General features: G+C 40.0%; 2 protein-coding genes across 2 annotated transcripts; both read right to left on the reverse strand.

Moving 5' to 3' along the window:
- Positions 1-112: 112 nt before the first annotated feature.
- On the reverse strand, positions 113-5,041 carry LOC146459051 (uncharacterized). The gene is made up of 3 exons (XM_085090013.1): positions 4,707-5,041; positions 2,959-3,110; positions 113-2,505 (listed from the first exon to the last, which is right to left on the reverse strand). Exons 1-3 carry the CDS (start codon positions 4,856-4,858, stop codon positions 1,862-1,864), a joined length of 948 nt encoding a protein of 315 aa, XP_084946139.1. The 5' UTR covers positions 4,859-5,041; the 3' UTR covers positions 113-1,861.
- Positions 5,042-5,870: 829 nt separating this feature from the next.
- On the reverse strand, positions 5,871-18,330 carry LOC146459052 (hydroxyacid-oxoacid transhydrogenase, mitochondrial-like). The gene is made up of 15 exons (XM_085090012.1): positions 18,221-18,330; positions 17,994-18,031; positions 17,266-17,324; positions 16,164-16,217; positions 15,788-15,838; positions 14,266-14,369; positions 13,665-13,861; positions 12,815-12,835; positions 12,113-12,169; positions 11,241-11,346; positions 10,416-10,568; positions 9,262-9,360; positions 8,718-8,796; positions 7,494-7,590; positions 5,871-6,709 (listed from the first exon to the last, which is right to left on the reverse strand). The coding sequence occupies exons 1-15, from the start codon at positions 18,280-18,282 to the stop codon at positions 6,465-6,467; spliced, it is 1,422 nt and encodes a 473-aa protein (XP_084946138.1). The 5' UTR covers positions 18,283-18,330; the 3' UTR covers positions 5,871-6,464.
- Between the last annotated feature and the right edge of the window lie 46 nt (positions 18,331-18,376).

Below are 18,376 nucleotides of genomic sequence, written 5' to 3' on the forward strand. Positions count from 1 at the left end.
CAAAAGAATGAATTACAGAACAATGTTCCCAACCTTAACAAAGCAACGCAGCTGCAGGTTATCAGGGTCCAGTGAAAACCGAGCTTTTGAAAGGCGCAGGTCTACTGCGGGCATTGGGGACCTTAAGCAGTGATGACGACGACGGCAACGAGAACGTGAGAAAACAATAGTTTTAATTAGCAAAACACTTGCGTTTTATACTTGAGTACATTTCTTTGCCGTCCTCTGCGAAACAAAAACGTGAAATGACCACGTTCAAGGTTTTATTGAGAACGTGAACGTATGATGATTAATTTTCATTTCTCCTTCTGAACGTTAAAGCCGCCCCTATGGCGTGAGCTTCTGGATAGTTCGGCCACATTACACAAACTAAATGAGTAGAAATCATCGCGAATTTATTCAGAAAACGCGAAATGTAACTTTTAAGTTCTGTTTTTGTTGGCGTCGTCGTCGTCTGTGCTTAAGGTCCCTATTATCATCCGATATACCCGGCCAGCCGCCTGAAAGGATTTAATATATACCAATTAGAAAGGATGTAGTACCAAGTGAAGTATCAAGTAGCTTTATTTGCGTGAAGATAAACGCATACACTCTTCCAAAAGCATAAAACTAAATAGTTACTATGAACCTATAAATTACATCAGTAACAATTGATAATCATTTTTTCATGCAGATCAAGAGATGATGAAATGAACTTGATATAGTTACTAGAGTTCACCAGATCTCTCAGTGACACATTTCTATGATTAATTGCTGTTTAATTTTCGTTCAACGCGTCGTTATTTTACCATATAAGGTACCCCTAAGAGTTCAGTACATAACTCTACTAGTGGACCAAAGTCTTTGATCTGGGAAAGTTCGTTTTCAAAACGATAGTATCGGCCACATTCAGTAATAATTTGTTTATTTCTAAGCCTAAATAGCCTGCTTTGCTTGTGGCATTGTCCGCGCGCGGATATAAAAACTTGACGGCGAAGCGTGAGCCGTCTCTTCTCCATTCTCTTTGTCTATTTCTAATTGTCTATTCTCCATTTCCCTCGCGGCTTTGTTGCTCATTCTCCCGACTCCGCCGGCCAAACTTCGTCCTCGGCCTCGTATCCAGAGTCCTCAGGCTTTTTGGTCAGCGGGTAGCTAGGCGCCAGGAAAGACTCTGGAGAATTATAAAAAAATTGTATCTTTTTGATTGGCTGCTCTGTTTTAGCTCCGTAACGGCTTCCATTGTTTTACCACAGAAATCCTGCGGTAATAACATGCCAGTACCCCAGAGTCTCTCCTGGCGACCAGCCGCTCGCCAAAGAGCCTGGGGAATTAGCTCTGGGTACGAGATTGCCAACAACCCGCCAACTACGCACGCTAAGTTTCACTAACGCTCTCCGCTCATTTGCTTTTTTAATAAGATCTAAGTAGCTAGAAAGAGTATATTCCTCTTTTTAAGGGTTTTATAAAATTCCAGCCTTTTGGATTTTTTAAGAAGTCCAGGTACCTACCAAGCCATAGCCTGCGAGGCAGGCGCTAAAAACGGACAGAAGGAAGGGAAATAGGACAAGCGCGCGACGCGCGAGGGGAGCGAGGGAGAAGGGGAAGGTCTCCTTGCGCTTCGCGCATTCACTTGGCTTCTTGGACATATGTGGAACTCAACTCAATTAAATTCTATTCGTTGTGTCTATATAACTTCAAAATCACAAAATTTTATAAATCCTCGGAATAATAATGACAACCAGTGGCAACACACAAATCTATATCTCTCAACTAAAATAAGCCTTACTATAAACCTTCCTAAAACTATTTAGCAAGCGTTGATTACAAAAGTACTGATAATTCATTTAGTTTTGTTTTGCGGTATTCGACATTCAAAAACCGTTTAACGAACAAAGATATTCCCATGCGGATTAGCCACACCTTTTAAATGATTTGCCCGGTTTCTACCACATGGATCATGTGTGGGCCAGTCACTGCCTGTATCAGCGTCGAAGTAATAATAGAGACTGCTGCTGGAGAGAAATGGTCCATCGCTGTCCAACGTGATGCGGTTTGGTACTACCCCAGCGCACTGCTGTGAAACCTGTTTAACCAGTTTACAGCTGATTGATCCCGCCTTCTGTCTCACTATGCTGCCAGTACCTTCCTTACAAACGATCCAGTTGTTGATGTTACTTTTAATCAGGGTTTGGTTGCCAATGGTGCGCCACAAAGCAAAGTTCATAGCCTCGTAATGCGTCTCACTCATTGGAGTTGTTATAGACACTCGCGTGTTAGCCGAGCTCGCTGTCCAGGACGGACGCGGGGTGACCGCGTTTGTGCTGCTCATGAAACTTGAGTAAGCAGTAAAGGTGTAACTCCAAACCAGTGTCCAGCCCCCTCCGTCCGTCTGTTGGTCGCAGAAGGCCTGGAAAGCGTTGATGTGGGAACCACCATCCGGGTCAATCCAGTAAACTCCTGATGCGGCCAAAGGAAGTCTGCGTTTGAGATCCTGACAGTTCAAAACCGGAAACTCTTTGGAAAGCCCTGTTGATACAGTGAGATAAAATTTCATTCAATATATCAAAACACGAGGAAGACTGTTTTATCCAATTTCCAAAAAACCGAGAGGTGGGTTGGAAAGTGAGGCGCGGCCGTGGGTGTGATTAGGACAGAAGGTACAGTTAGTAAGTCTTAAACTTTCAGGCGTATCATTCGGAATATAGGGGTACCTAGGAATTCCTAGGACTAGGAATAGTTATAAATTCAGCTAAGGAGAAAAGGCACATGTCACAACGAAACTCCCAGTACCAAACCTCATGCTGCAATGGAGTATCGAGAGTAGCCGAGCTTACAATAGGACCAATCAGTGGCAAACATAATGCAGTGTAACATGCGAGAAATGTGAATTCAAGCGCGCACGATCAAGAAAGCAACGGGACGTCTTCTCTTCGCCCTACGTTTCAAGCAGGTCTGAATTGAGTAGAGCAGATGCGTTACCTAAAGTCCGGTGTGATTCAGCCAGCTGGTAGTTCCCCTCAGTCAATCGTTTGATGATTTCATCCTTGCATAGCAGGGCGTTGTTGTAAAGATAAAGATTTCCATTTGTATCTGCCTCAAGCACTTTGTATCTCTTCTGGTCCGACGATCCTCTAAAAAAAGGCATTTGAACAAATTAAATCATACTTCCTTGTCTATTGGCCGCTTACATTCCATTTTTTTATAAGAACGATAAGGCTGAAATTGACCCAGATTTTAAGAATATGCGAAGAACGTACCCAAGCTGAGACTAAGAGATAAATCATTTTATAAAGTTCTGCACTTTGAAACTTAAGGCAGGCACTTATGTCCATCCGACATAGTAGTCCTTTTTAGGTGTCCTGTGTCAGTTTTCGGAAATTTCATACCACGCAACTTAAGAACATGCTTAAAATGTTTTAAACTCAAAACATAAAAAATTAAAAAAATTAAGTTTTGGTTCATCCTCAACCGCCAAATTTGGCGTTTTAATAAAAAAAAATGTGTTTCAACTTGACCGAACAAAGCGTCATGAGATCTTATCGCCCGTTGAAATATTATCCGCAACACAGAAACCGCACACATCAACGACTAAAAAAGACATTGAAAACGCAGGTAAACCACTTTTTATTATTAATTTTTGAAACACACTTCCGCTTAAATCCGTCTATAGCGAGAAGTGACTAGGAGTGTTACTACTCTCCCCTGGATGGTATGCTAGTCCATCACCGGATACCCAGTACGAAGGGACTAGGAGAATTACTACTTCCCCCTGGATGGAATGCTAGTCCAACACAGGATGCCCAGCGTGATGTGACTAGGAGTATTTCTACACCCCCCTGGTTGGGATGCTAGTCCATAACAAGATACCCAGCATGAAGTGACTTGGAGTATCCTACTCCCCCTGGTTGGGATGCTAATCTATCACAGGATACCCAGCATGATGTGACTACGAGTATTTCTACTCCCCCCTGGTTGGGATGCTAGTCCATTACAGGATACCTAGCATGATGGAGTGTACCAACCCCACCCCCCCCCCCCCCTTCTTCCCTGGTTCTGATGCTAGTCCATCACAGGATACCTAGCATAAATCGACTAGAAGTGCTACAACTCCTCCCTGGATGGGATTCTTAGGAATATTTCCCCTGGATTGGAAGCTAATCCATCTGGGTTACCCACTGGCGCAGTTTATCATTTCATTTTAAACGTTGATTGACAGAGACAATGGGTAAGTTTCTTGTCTAAGGAATCAACGTGTACCAACCTAACCTCGAGCCAACCACCATCCGCTCTAAGTTCGACGCGCTAATCACTTTACTGAGGACACTGCGCCTTTAAACGCGAAACAGCGGATGAAACCCCTTAGTCGGGGGAGGAAGGCAACTGAACATTAATGAATTAAGGTTAAAATCTTGTCCTTGCTTTGAAGACAGCATTAAAAGTTTATATGTCATGCGATATTACCCAATTTTCGCATTTCAAAACAACGGCATAACGTTTGAGTTTAGAAGACATGTTTCGGATACTGAATGTCTTCTAAACTCAAACGTGGTTTGGTTGCCTTTAATATACTTCAAAATCATGTGATATGATGTGCGCTTTTCCAAATTCTAGGCATTGGATCTCATTAACCAAGTTGGATCGAGTTATCGTAGCACTTAAGAACGTTTTTACCTAAGAACCTTTGAAGAATAAATAAAAAGAACGTGAGTTCTGTCAATTTGTCTCACCTGATCGTTAAGAAACTGCAGACGAAGATGAACGAATTCAAAAGAACAAACATTTTAGAAATTCGTACCATGGAGGAAAACCTTACAAACAGATTATCTGGAGACAACAGGCTTCCGGCATGCAAAAGGGGACAAATTAAATCATGGCTCATAATCTGTTGTCTACAAGAACATTATTTAGCCAATAGATGGTGGGTAAATGTGATATATTGGTGTCAAAGGCTAGATCTGATGTAAATGTTTCATTCTCAAACTTATTTATACATCACAAAACAAAGACAATCAGTACGAGGCCATGAACTTTGCTTTGTGGCGCACCATTGGTAACCAAACCCTGTTCAAAAGCAATATCAACAACTGGATCGTTTGTAAGGAAGGTACTGGCAGCAAAGTGAGAAGAAAGGTGGGATCAATCAGCCGTAAACCGGTTAAACAGGTTTCACCGCGGTACGCTTGGGTACAAAGTTCAGTCATGGACCGCATTTAAATGTCAACGAATATCTCTATTATTGTTTTGACGGAAAAACAAACGGAGATGGCCTGTTCCGATCGTTGTGGGCAAGGACAAGAAAATCAATTAATTCAAAGGTGTGGATAATCGATATAACGGCAATATTTTCATTCGCTAAAATACTCTATAACATGATGAGCTTACTTCGTTAAAAGTCACTTGAAACTGTAACTAAAAACTAAAGGAACTCACTAACAAGAAGGAGGTTATATTACACAGGTTTTTTTCATAAGATTTAGTACAGTAACCTTTGGCTTTGGATTTTTCCAAGAACTGATAACGCTTTGTTATATCAAAGACTCGAAGGACTGTTTCAATCAGATACCCAAACAACTCAACTTCGGTTGAAAAAAAAAAATCTCGGTCGGGCCTCGTTTTTTACCAACTTCTTGTTGATGGATGTATTTTTCTGTCAGTAACACATGCATACGCGGAAAAAAAAATCGACATCTCCCAACGGGGGAAGGCTTGCCGGTGTTTCACTGTTTGGATTTCTGAGGAAATCTGACTCTTCCTTGTGTGACATAATTATATTACTTAAAAAATTATACAATTTTCTAGATCTCTCTTAAGTCAATATCCGGGTTTTTTTTGTTTGTTTTGTTTGTGAATGCTCTTTACCCTAGGTAGATACTTTTGAATAATGTGACTAGTTCAAATTGTGCATGCTTTATTTGTAAAACGTATATACTTGCCTATATTTTGTTAGACTGCAAAGAAACGTAGAATGTGCTTATTGTTAATATATTACTAGACTGTTCACAGTCCCCTTATTTTTCCGTGGGATTCGAGAGACTGGTAGGCTTCGATGGAGCTGCCGCCATCTTGCGCGAGCACCATCTGGGGAGAGTGTCTAAACTACCGAGCGGAGCCAACTAACCCCCACCTCGGCTCCCCTCGGTAGTTAAGACGCTCGCCCCAGATCGCGCTCGCTTTTACAAACCAAGATGACAGCAACTCTATCGAAGCGTACCAGTCTCGAGAATCCCACGGAAAAATAGAGGGACTATGAACAGCCTAACCTTATTACATCCTATTTTAAGATAAAATTATTCATTAAAAAATACCATCACGCACTAAGCAGTATTTCCACGTTACTGTTCGTTTTCATTACATTACAGCGAAAACACGTTTCAGATTGATATGTTTTTATGAACGGCCCTCGCAGATCCCCATGTCCCCGTAAAATATTTACAGGCCTTTTAATGTGCATTTCTTCCAATCACAACCATCACGTCACCATTTGCTTAATACAACGTCATGGAGTCCTCAAACAATCTTGCAAGCTCCTCCTCCCCAGGGGCCCCGGCTGGGGCAAGTTTTGTCACGCGATGTTGAGGCAGCGTTCCCTTGACCAGCGCTGGAATGTCTTCAGGTTTATACCCAAGGGCTGCAAGTCCGTTATCGACTCCTGTGCTGTGCATAAACTCTCGGAGCGTATCGGAAAGTAATAACCCCGCGTCAGCTAACTTGACATTTGTAGTGTCTGCACCTAAAGAAGTTAAGACAAACAAAACAAAGCCTCACAAGAAATTATTGAAGAAAGCTCTTTTGAAATTGTACCTCTCTCAATATTAAGATTAACCTAGTTTAATTATTTTGCTCTTATCACCCTTATTGATAGTTTCGTCCTGTGTCTGTGTGTTTGTTTTTTTATAAATTAATGTATATTTTTTTCTTTCGTTCTCTTCCTACAAAAATAACTTACCATCCTTGTGTGTTAAGGGTTTAGTATCAGTTAAACTATTTTTGCCTTTCCTCCGTTATATTTATAACCTCCCCTCCCAACGCGCTTCGTTGGCCATCAATCAACTCGTATCCAAAGCGGTCGTGGAACAATTGTTAACTATTTGCACACTACGAGGAAACATGATTCTACGTGTACGTTCATCGCACTGCGGATGCGAGTTGTCGAAAGAAGAAAGAAACGTCAAGAGTAAAACTATGAGCATGAAACTAAAAAGTTATAAACAGTGCATGCAGTTCTTTAACAACCACTACCGTCAACTTTTGTTATGTGTGCACTAAATGAACTTTTGAACTATATTTTCAACTGATACATTGGACTACAATTTCAAGGATCTTCAAGGATAGCTGAAGAACGAAGAAAAATACGTCAGTTTCCACGAAAATGTGTCGTCACGGGTTGATTTTCCGCGTGGAAACGCGTTTACCCCCGCCTCCTCCCTGAAAAAAGGCGAACTAATCTTTATCTGCTCATTGAAATGCTGAGCAAAGATTTGGAAAATACCCCTGAAGGAATATGGCGAACCTACCAAGAATTTTTGCCGCCTCCAAGTGCCTGTCGGGACACGCAGGTGCAGTGAAGCGGAAAACAGCTGGTGACGTCATCACTACAGACAAGCCATGCGGCTAACGAGTCAAATACAACGAGTGATTAATTTTTTTTCTTCTCCTCACGGTGTTAAATTATTTTTAAGAAGATATGTGAAGAGAACAGTTCACATATTTTAATTAGTATTTGCCAAGACTCCGGACACCAAGATATCTAGGGGTGTTGACCGCAAACTATCAATCCATTTTGTTGAGTTTGAACTCTCGCGGAGTTCATTTCGCAGTTGTTACCGGCTTTAGACAAAGAAAGAGTATTTCTATCTTGTATTTCACAAGCCAAGTTTGTTCAAAAGACGGAAAAAACCTCTAAGTTCATTGGCTGGTTGAACATTTGCAAAGGTAGTTACTCCTTGAGCAACCGGGAGCTTGACGACTTAATTCTTTGATCGCACGCGATTTAGTCTCGAAAATCCTCGCATGGTAGACGCAAAAACGTACTTAATCCCAAAAAATCATCTCCTTACATTTCTCTGCGATTTTAAAGCAATCACAGTTTTTACGTCGCTTGAATGAGATTAAAACCGGAAGTCCTACATGCGCGGTTTTCATCATACGCTGACTCGGGTGTCCTAAGCTTTGATGTTACTATAGCTAAAGGTCTCTAAAACAACTTCTTAAACATTAATAATTCATAAACACAAAACAGAGTAAGTCACTCTGTGAAAGAGGTTTGGAAATGCGATCTTAATTATCATCAAATTTGATGAACTTCTGCTTTGAATTTCCACCATCATCATCATCATCATCATCATCATCATCATCATCATCATCATCATCATCATCATCATCATCATCATTATATATTTGCCTTACTGAAAAAAGAAATCATTCAATTTAGAAGTCAAGGTAATGGCAAGGAGACCGCAAGAAACCACCAGGCTTATAAGAGAGGCCACCTCGGTAGTCATTAATAAATAGGAAATATGGTGCTGCGTAAGTGCGGCTTGCTCAATTCATGATTTTACAGAAAATTTTACAGATATTTCCACCCGAAATAGTGTTTCATTCAATTTCCATCGAAGTTGGTTAAAAAAAAACTCGGCTGCGGCTCGTTTTTTCAACACACTTCTAGGTGTTTGGAAATTAGATGAAACACATTCTCTCGTGTTTGATACATTACATATTAAAATGTTTGAATTTCTCACCACAAGTTTGTGATCTACATCGTAATCCTTCGCTCTGTATGATTTGACCAGGCCAGAGATGGGGTATGACATTCCATGACTATAAATCAAACAAAACAATCAAGACATGTTCTCATGCGATTTGTTTCTTTGCTGTCACTTAACTTTTAGTGGCACAGGAAGTACCAGCTATCAGCGTGATCTGTTCTAGCGCATTTTGAAAAACAAAATGTGAGAACTTGAAAAACGTTAATCTACCATTTTTCATTTTTTTCCATTCCGACATACTCTGTCTCTGGCCAGGGGCACTAATCGATAGTTTATTACACTAAGGTGAGAATTTATAACAAAACTAGACAATTACTTTTTTGTTGTTGTTGACAGACAAACATTTTTGGGTTTTGAAATGACAACAAATTCGCGTGATACTTCCCCTTTAATTAAACGAAAAGAAAGCCTGAAAAAATTCAGGCTTGAATGGGATGGTTTCTTTCATCCGCAGTTCAAATATATTTATTCCAGATATTTCACCTCCATATTAGCTTTTGGTTTAGTAAATACTTGCCATAAGTGAACACCAGCATTTCCGAATCCAACTCCAGCATAAACACTCGCCAAATGCATGCTGGACCGGGCCTCAAGGTCCTCGGAATCCTTGATAGATCTGTTGAAATAAAATCACTGAATGATACCACAGCACTACCAGCATTTGACACCACAGCAATAGCAGCATTTGACTGCTTCATCGGGCGACCGAACTTCGTGCTATGAGCCTCTCTATGGGTATTTCCGAAGAAATCAAAGACGGGAAGATCACCGCGAAAAAAAAGGAAGATCTCAAGATTGAAGCGAAGATCTGAAAATTGACCAAAACTTGCGTGATCAAATTGAACACTCAGATATAAAACTGTCAAAACTCGTAAACACTACAGAAAATATCTGTTATTTCTGAATTTTGGCACTTGACCACATTTCTGTGGTTAAAATGGTTGACAGACCTGCGAGACCCCACTGTGTGTCCGTTGTGTTGATAAAAGCCCTTTTCAGTAACAACTGAGCTTGCTCGCAGGCTATTTGTGGCTTAGCTCGCATCCGTGGCAGATATTTAAAGCTAAGACAGACAACTCTCTTGTGAGTCTCTAGGATGCTAGTGAAATTTCTTCTGTCGAATGTCTAATGTTGTTCTCAAGCAGTACTGCAGTTTCGATTTCTTGGAATCTCATCAGTTGCTAGCATGTTAAAATGGGGTTAAAACGTCGCCAAAGAATCCAACAATCCTTTATTGTTTCAATAACTGTTTATATTGCTTTTCGTGAATTTAAACAGTGAGTTACGCAATTTGCTATTGAAGTGAAATATTTATCAACTGTGAATAACACTGAATAAACGTTTGAACCATTTCAATCTAAAAAAACGAAGATTTGCGAAAAAAATTGCGAAGAAAACGAAGACCGTGGGTACCCATAGAGAGGCTCTACTATAGCAGCGAATTGCCAGTAAAAGATGACACTCAACCCAAGGAGTACCAGACACAATGTCTGCAAATACTGCCGCAACACGTGCTCATACTGTAACTAGAAATGTCTGAATTACCGTGAAATTAAGTTTTTTCTGGGTCTATTCTGTGATGTTTCACGATAGTTAAACGAATTTCAAACTTTCATTTTCAATGTGTTACACACCACACAAACCAGAACTTAACCGAGACTAACTTTTCACCTTTTCAAGTACTTGGCAACAATACCAAGGGCATGCTTAGACCACACGTCACTCACTGGGTTGCTTCCTTGGTAAGCAGGCCGCATGTTCGGGTTTGGAGGACGCGGACCTCGCATTTGAAAAGGAATGGCCGTGTATGATTCGATAGCATGGCTGCAAAGAAAGCACAAAGCATAATTTAGTACAATTTCTGATGAGGTAAATAGCCGTGTATGACTTGCCAGCGTGGCTGTTGAAGGGAGAAAACACGAAATCTATGTTAAGGAAAGTTGTGGTCGTTTAATTATCATGTGATGGTGGAGAGTGCTACTTCATAACAAGGCTGTGAATGGAGGACAAGATATATGGGGATAAATCTTTTGGAAAAATGCTTATTGATTAGTACTTAAACTGGAATCAAACTAGGATTAGCTTAATCAGGCTTTTCAGGGCCAAGTTGTTCAAAGGCCGATTACGCCAATCCTGGGTTAACGTGAACTTTGATTCGAGTATATTTACAATAATTATCACCAATCCGTAAGGGCTCGTCCAAAATATTTTTGTCCCTTAGTTTTGCCTTAGACTTTTTACCATAAGCTTAAAATGAGTCTTTAAAATCCTTTTTAATGAGCGAGATGAAAACTTCGGTTAACTTTTAATCGTGGATAAGCGTCAAATGGCTTTCAAACAACCGGGTCCAGATCTGTACTTCGAATTTGGCACCCAATCAAAAACAATTAACCAACCAACCAACCAACTACCCTGTAATCACCCTGCCAGAATCAAACACACAATCCATCTATAAGAATCTTACTGTGTATTATAATTTGATAATAAGAATCTTACCATAATACGTCATAACCACTGTTAGCTGTCAATCTCTCAGACATATGAAGAGTATGAAGAGGATCCACAATGCCTAGCAGGGGGCGGATGGCTCGGTTGGCAATTCCTGTGAAGTGTGATGAAAGAATTGAAGGTCTCAGTGCTTTTTTTCTTGGCTTGATTACCAGCCACTGTTCGACAAATAAGCCCACGATCCAAGGAAGCAGTGGAAATCGAGCCTGTACATAGCCAACCTATATCGCATTTCCAATCGCTTTTAGTTTTTTTTTGTTCAGATGCACCCGACCGGGGATTTTGCATGTGGTCTTCAATAAATAACCTTTTGAACAACCTTTTATTTACCCTTGGCAGTGTTTATAGCACAAGTGCCAGTGGGGCCGAGCATTAAACTTCATAAAGAAAGAATTTAAATTGAAAATAACATGGTTAAAAATCCCAACTGACAGGAGGCAGACCAGCTGGCTATTTACAAGCACGTCTTAGGAGTTGAACTCAGGGCTACCGAGAAACAACTCCAGCTAACAGTCAGAGCGGGACTCTGGGACCTCCAGATTTCAAGTCTGGTGCCTTAACCACTCGACCACGCTGCCTCATCATGGCCAATGTGTTATCTGCTGCTTTGTGTTTCGTTTTGTGATAAAAACAGAAATCTTGCCCATAACCATAGGTTTTTATTGCAAACAAAGTGTAAATATTAAGTGGATAAAACTTTGGAGCACTAATCACAAGACATACACTGTATGTTACACAATGCAGTACCAGAAATCTGCCGCAGACTGACTCCACAGTCACACCACAGTGGCACAAAGATAGATGCCACAGTCACACCAAAGTTATGAGAAACTGCACTCAAACAGACACCACAAATTCACCTGTTTTAGCTTTGAGTGGTTCATAATCAAAAATGGATACTCCAGTTGTCTCGCTGCCTGAAAAAGTAATTAAAACAAAATGAATGAGAACAGAATCTCTTGACTCTGGAACAAACTAAATCCTATTAAAACAACAATCAACAACCTCTTTTCTATTGAGAACAGCAATAGAGGATTTTGAATTTTATATTGTTACACAGCAGGGGTCTGACAGGGCTATTAAAAAGGAGATGCAGCTATCTCCAACAAGACAAATTTTGTTGATCATGGGTGAAAATTTTGGATCAAATTATTAAGTAAAGTTAACCAGGAACATTTTTTTAGCAAGAAAAATCATCAAAAGTCACTGAATTGAAGTCTTCGGGTGGCCATTTTTTTCTGCCTTCCACCTATCAGTTAGATCCATGCTCCATGCTCTACACTTTGAAAACGTCTCAACATTAATAGGTTTGACAAAAAGGGGATAGGCATTACCTCTGGGTCTCTCGATTAGTTCCACCAAAATTATGCACAGTTTTTCTTTTTAATTTAAACAATAGTTACCCTCAACCAAATCAAGCAAGTATCTTGCTGCATGCTTCACCTGTTGCTTCTCAGAACATCAGGCTATGATTTAACTGTAAGCTAAACATGACGTACAAATATTAATATTATTAAAGAACATCTCTAAGTATGAATTCAAAACAAAAGGATTCCACTAACCTGTACCTGCAGTTGTTGGTACTGTGAAATAAAAGTCAATTAATACCCAATTATTTTTATTTTTAAATCATTTACTAGGCAGTACATTTTGCTCTGATAATTTTCAGCATATTTTCTATTTTAGATCCCACTTTCCAACATAGAACTCCAATTTCAAAACTTCTCCAGGTATCACCCGCATCAGAGACACATCATGTTTAGCCACATGACATTTTCACCCATATTGCAGCCTCAATATTCACCTCAATTCTTCAGTCAACAAAAAATCCCACTGTGATACCTAAATTTTGAAAAGTGAGATCCTGCATCCCACATGAGGATGGGGGTTGTGGGGGGAGGGGGGGCGGGACAAGGCCCAGCAAGGGCCTGGAAGTCTATGGGAGATGGGAGAGGAAGGGCCACCAGAAAGTAGGGATTTCTAGGCGCTATGATGTGGGAAAAATGCTATTATATTGCAAGTATTTTGGAACAGGAAAAAGACAAAGAGGAAGGAGCCGGTCACTAACTCACAGAGTATAGAGAGCAGGAAGTCTAGACCCCTGCTTCCCCTGGTCTGCCCCCCCACCTTATGTTTCCCAACAGGTCTGGAACTGCTAAACAGTAGATTTTTTCAAGGAATGAGGTGGGGAGGAGGGGGGGATGAGGCTTTGGAATTTTTGATAGGGGTGTGCTGTGTGCTGCCTCGTTCTTCAATCTTGAGCCTATTTCAGCCAGGTACACTATCAAGCTGCCAGCTACCGGTGGCAGATCCCTGTTTATTTATTTATTTTCTTTTTTCTTTTTCTTTCTTTGACCAATATTGCCTTAATTGTTAATTGCTCAAATAATTTGTAATAACCATTAATCTTACTTGCTATTAGTGGTTTTAGTACTCTTTCAACTGGCAATCCTTTGCCGATAGGTTGATTCACAAAATCCAAGAAGTCATTTTCCGGGTGACAGAGATAAAGGTTGGCAGCTTTAGCCGTATCAATTACTGATCCACCTCCAACAGCAAGGAATGAGTCAAACTGGCCTCGCTTGGCAAAATCAATTGCATCCTTAAAACTATAGATTGGAAAACAAGGAATTTGGTTAATCTGGCTAATGATGTACCAAGTCTAGCCCTGCATAAGAGTTAATATCAAATAAGCTTTAAGCCTGTGCAGTAAGCCGCCCCCTTCCGTCAGAGTGTAACAAAGGAAATAGGAGATGTTTGCACACAGGCTAGTCTGGAGTATTAACTCTGTAGTGTACAGTGTATGTTAGTTGGTGCTTCAGAAAACCCATGAACTAATGAGTAAATTCTCTGATCCATCATCTGTGTCCTTAGTGCTAGCGGCACAACATTGATTTGAGTTTATAAAGAGTTGACTGACATAACTCCACACCAAAATAATTTCCTTGGCTGACATTTTTGAAACTTGCATATAAATTAAATTATGTATAAGCTAGAGTAAGCTGATGTGTACCTGGTATCTGTTGGCTCAATCCTGACTTTGTCATAAAGTTTATATTTTACATCATTACTTTCCAATGATTTGATGGCTTCTTTGACAGGAGGCAAATTCACCAGCTATTTGTAAACAAAATTTGATAATAATAATTGTGGCATGAGTTGTTTAGGTAAACTAGTGATTTCAATATGAAAGTGGGTGCTGGCAAATTAAAGGGGGATAAAGTTCAGTGTGGGGATTTAATTAACAGTGAATGGGTTTGGAAAAGGGGGTCGACTTTGAGGGTGGGGAGAGTAGGTTTCAGTTGGATGAGTTTTAAAAATCATGACTACAGCAAGCATTGGTTTTGAAAATGGGTCATGGCAGGTTTAGTGATTTGTTTAACCCACATTGGGGAAGAAATGTTGAAAATGCTTCTTTTTTGTGGGATGGGGGTGTTGGTGAAGTGAACGGATCAGCCGCCCCAAACGGCACAGATTTTGAATTATTTGCCTCCACGAGCAAAGAACTCGAGTGAAAGTGCAATGAGTCGTTTGATTTCAGAGTGAAGCGATCATCTGATTTCACAGTTGCACAGTTCGCTTCGACGAGCGATCAACATGTTTTCAATTCTTTTGCCTCAACGGACACACTTACGGACCGAAAGAGCATGACTCAACGGTCGAATTATCCTGCACAAACTCCACAGATTTTGAATGATTGGGCTCCACGGGCGAAGAAGTACCCGTGTGAAAGTACAACGAGTCCTTTGATTTCACGGTTGAGTGGTTCGCAGATTTTGAATTATTAGCCTCCACAGTATTTGTTCTATTTGCTGTCTTTATTTGCTTCTGTAATCATTCATCAAGGTCACGAACGGAAAGAGATTAATTTGTGTTTGGCTGCTTTTATAGATCCACCGCTTGAGAATTGAGATCACTTTCCACGGGAAAATTTTACCTTGATCTTACGCACAGACGGTTTCGAGGCGCAGTTGACTTTGCCATAAAACAAATAGGTAAGTATTTCTAAATATTTTTATTTGCTAGATGTCTTCATTTGCTTGTGAATATTCATCAAGGTCAAGAAAAGGATCAATGATGAATCCCATGGAAAGTGACATCTTTCCGTTCGTGACCTTGATGAATGATTACAAAAGCAAACGTCAACTGCACCTCGTTAACCGAAAGCATCTGACAGCGTGCGATTCTCAAGTGCAAAGTGAGGTGTGCATCCCGGATTATACGTCAGGCATGCGATTTGCACATGATTGTCGTCTCAACCATCCCGGATAATGCTCTACTGCGCAAGCTTCGAGTCTTACATCCGACAAAATTTTGGATTTTTTCTCCTATTGACAAGAATAGTGTGCTGTCTCGCTAACGCTCGCCAGCAAAAATAAATAAATAAATAAATAAGTAAATAAAAGAGTACATAACCAACACAGAAACAAGTCATATATTATTAACTTAATTTGTTTTTTTTTTTTTTTGCACACGCCACTCATGAAAGACTAGAAGATCTGTCAGACCTACCTTTTGAGATCTATCAGACATACCTTTTGATCTGTGACCACACAAACTTTGTTCAATCCACGGTTTTTAAAATCCTGTTAAAATACAAATTAATAGCATCAGGTCCTGTCCGTATTTTGATAATTAAAATGATCAATGATGCAAAGTGATCAAATTTGATGAATGAATTATTTCATTCATCAAATTTGAACATCACTGTACATTTATCACTTTACATTTTCATTGCAAATTAAAGAAGATAATTTAAGAAAAAGAAAAGAGTGTCCCAATCAGATGATACAATAAATTTTTATTATCACCGCCTAAATAATTTTCATTGTTAGACGTATTATGTAATTTATGTAGAGGGAAAGAAGATATTGATTGCTCATAATAAGAACTAGAAAATATTAAGCTCACCATGCCAACTTCACAGGTGACTCCCTCTCCATACCTGATACTAGAATTTGCAACCTGCAGATAATTAACAAATTTACTAAGATTTATTACTGACAGTCACTCCAGAACTTTACCAGCATGAGTTTAACTTAATATTCAACATTCATGTTCAAAGTAATTTAAGTCACTTGCTTTTTCACCAGGATCTGCTATACCCGGAAATTGAAACTTATGCATCTACAAGCAAGGTGTGTCACTGCCTCCCCTAAACTATTCAAAGATTATATTGGTATTACAAGATCTCAACAAGATTAGGTGTTCTGCATCGAGTGCATAAGGTTCTCCCCAAGCCAACTTGCCTAATGCTCTACGTACAATACTATAGTTTTGCCATTATTTGATTCACTGTTCGCCTGTCTGGGACAGTTGTGGGGCTGGGAGCAAAGATTACCTAGATAAGCTAAATAGATGTGCTGCATGCATTATTGATGGTCCATCAGAGGAGCTGAGGAGTTAAAATCAACACTTGGTTGGCCCAACCTACAAGCGCGCAGAAACTATCTCAAATGCCTTTTAGCCATAAATGTCTTCACGGAATAGCACCTTCGTACTTACTTTCAAAGTTTAGGCACGTGCACCTTTACCATGGCTATAACACCAGAAGCCATGATTTGTTGCACCCTCCCTTTGCAAAAACTGCTAAGTATCAGGGGAGCTTCAGAATAAACGGCGTTCGAACTTACAACACCATGTCCCGAGAACCATTAGACAGGTAGAGGTGTTCAGTGAATTTAAAACCAAACTTAAGTGCCATCTTAAGCAGTAACCCCTGCGGTACATGCTGCATTTATAACTAATAATTATTTGTCTTTTTTTTTTGTTTGTTTCAATGTTTTGTCTTGTGCTGTGTCAGGGCTCCATTTAAACTAGTTCTGCTAAATTGGATGCCCCTGAATAAATATTGAATTAAATAAAAAAATTATGTGAAATTGTACAGCTTTTGTTTTGAAAAGTGGGTGTCCAAAGGACACCTGGCAATGTCCTGGACATCCTTTTGGATAGAATGTTGATTGGGATCCCTGAGTGCTTATTAATTGGAGCAAGCTAATCAATTAAAACAAACCTCAAAAGCATATTCTGGTTCAATGTGATCTTTTGCAGCAGATGATTCTAATCTTGATCCTTAAAAAAAACTATAGTTATTGTAACAACAACAATCTTTATTAGTTACAAGGCTGTACATGTATTCACCACAATTATCATAATGGTTTCCTGGATGGCCCTGTAATATAATGATCTTAAACAAATAATGTAAAAATGCTTTTCATACCAACCAATTTGGAAACCCACACCAATGAAAGATATTTAGCATAACCTACATAAAATGCAGCCTGGTAAACCGAAAGTCTGCTCGCTCTTGATTGGCTCCCCTTTGCCAATTATCAGCTGATGTCCGAACTCACTGTATCTCTTTGATGACCCAAAATTAAAACCCTCCTCTTTGCCTCAAATTTCCATAATTTCCATCTTTTTGTCATAGCCAGCCCCAGCCTCTCCAGTTAATTACTCTTGGCCCATGTGATAAGTCAAAATTTCTCACCAGGAAAAAGGTTAATTGAATGTTCCCTGATTTTTCTTTTCACCCACTGAAAAATATGAACCTTTTTCTAACAATAATTCTACGAATTTTCTGAAGATCACGCGTTGTTGCACTTTAGAAGCTCATCTATGGCTGAAGGGGGTGGGGTGGGGGTGTAGCTTTTCGAAAATGTGTAGTGTCAATACATTTGGAAATGCCTTAACATCAATAGTCACTCAACAGTTTTTCGTGTGCTTTTGACATCAACAAACCTGCTGAAAAGGTCTGTGAATGAGCCGGGCATCTGCATCTGATGAAAAAAACAACAGAAGAGTGATTGTTGGGGTTCAAGATTCCGGGCCACTAATTCAAGGAACGCCCAGATCCCATTCAAGTACACAGTGAAATGCACCCCGAATGAAAGTCGATTTACAACTTGAAAACAAGAAAAATAGTGAACAAATCTCTCAAAAAACCTAGCAATGTGAATGTTGCTTACGATGCAGCTCCAACGAGCCTCATTAAACGAAGCGCTTGCTCTCGGAGGGACAGCGAAGCCATTGCTGAAAATGTTGTTTACATTTCACCAGGCGTCCAATTCGCAGCAAAGACTGGTAACTACTGGTAACACTAGAACCCAGTGTTTTGCCCTCGA

This window comes from Pavona decussata, unplaced genomic scaffold (genome assembly GCF_977016875.1).
Source record: "Pavona decussata unplaced genomic scaffold, jaPavDecu1.1 SCAFFOLD_223, whole genome shotgun sequence".
NCBI lineage: Eukaryota > Metazoa > Cnidaria > Anthozoa > Scleractinia > Agariciidae > Pavona > Pavona decussata.

Excerpts from the sequence above, each read along its gene's own strand:
- LOC146459051 (XM_085090013.1), bottom strand. The coding sequence starts at position 4,858 with ATGAGCCATGATTTAATTTGTCCCCTTTTGCATGCCGGAAGCCTGTTG. Across the intron at positions 3,111-4,706 it reads TGCAGTTTCTTAACGATCAG|AGGATCGTCGGACCAGAAGA; the intron begins GTGAGACAAATT and ends GCCTTTTTTTAG. Across the intron at positions 2,506-2,958 it reads TGAATCACACCGGACTTTAG|GGCTTTCCAAAGAGTTTCCG; the intron begins GTAACGCATCTG and ends CTGTATCAACAG.
- LOC146459052 (XM_085090012.1), bottom strand. The coding sequence starts at position 18,282 with ATGGCTTCGCTGTCCCTCCGAGAGCAAGCGCTTCGTTTAATGAGGCTC. Across the intron at positions 14,370-15,787 it reads GTGTGGTCACAGATCAAAAG|CTGGTGAATTTGCCTCCTGT; the intron begins GTATGTCTGATA and ends GTTTACAAATAG. Across the intron at positions 12,170-12,814 it reads ACCAACAACTGCAGGTACAG|GCAGCGAGACAACTGGAGTA; the intron begins GTTAGTGGAATC and ends TTACTTTTTCAG.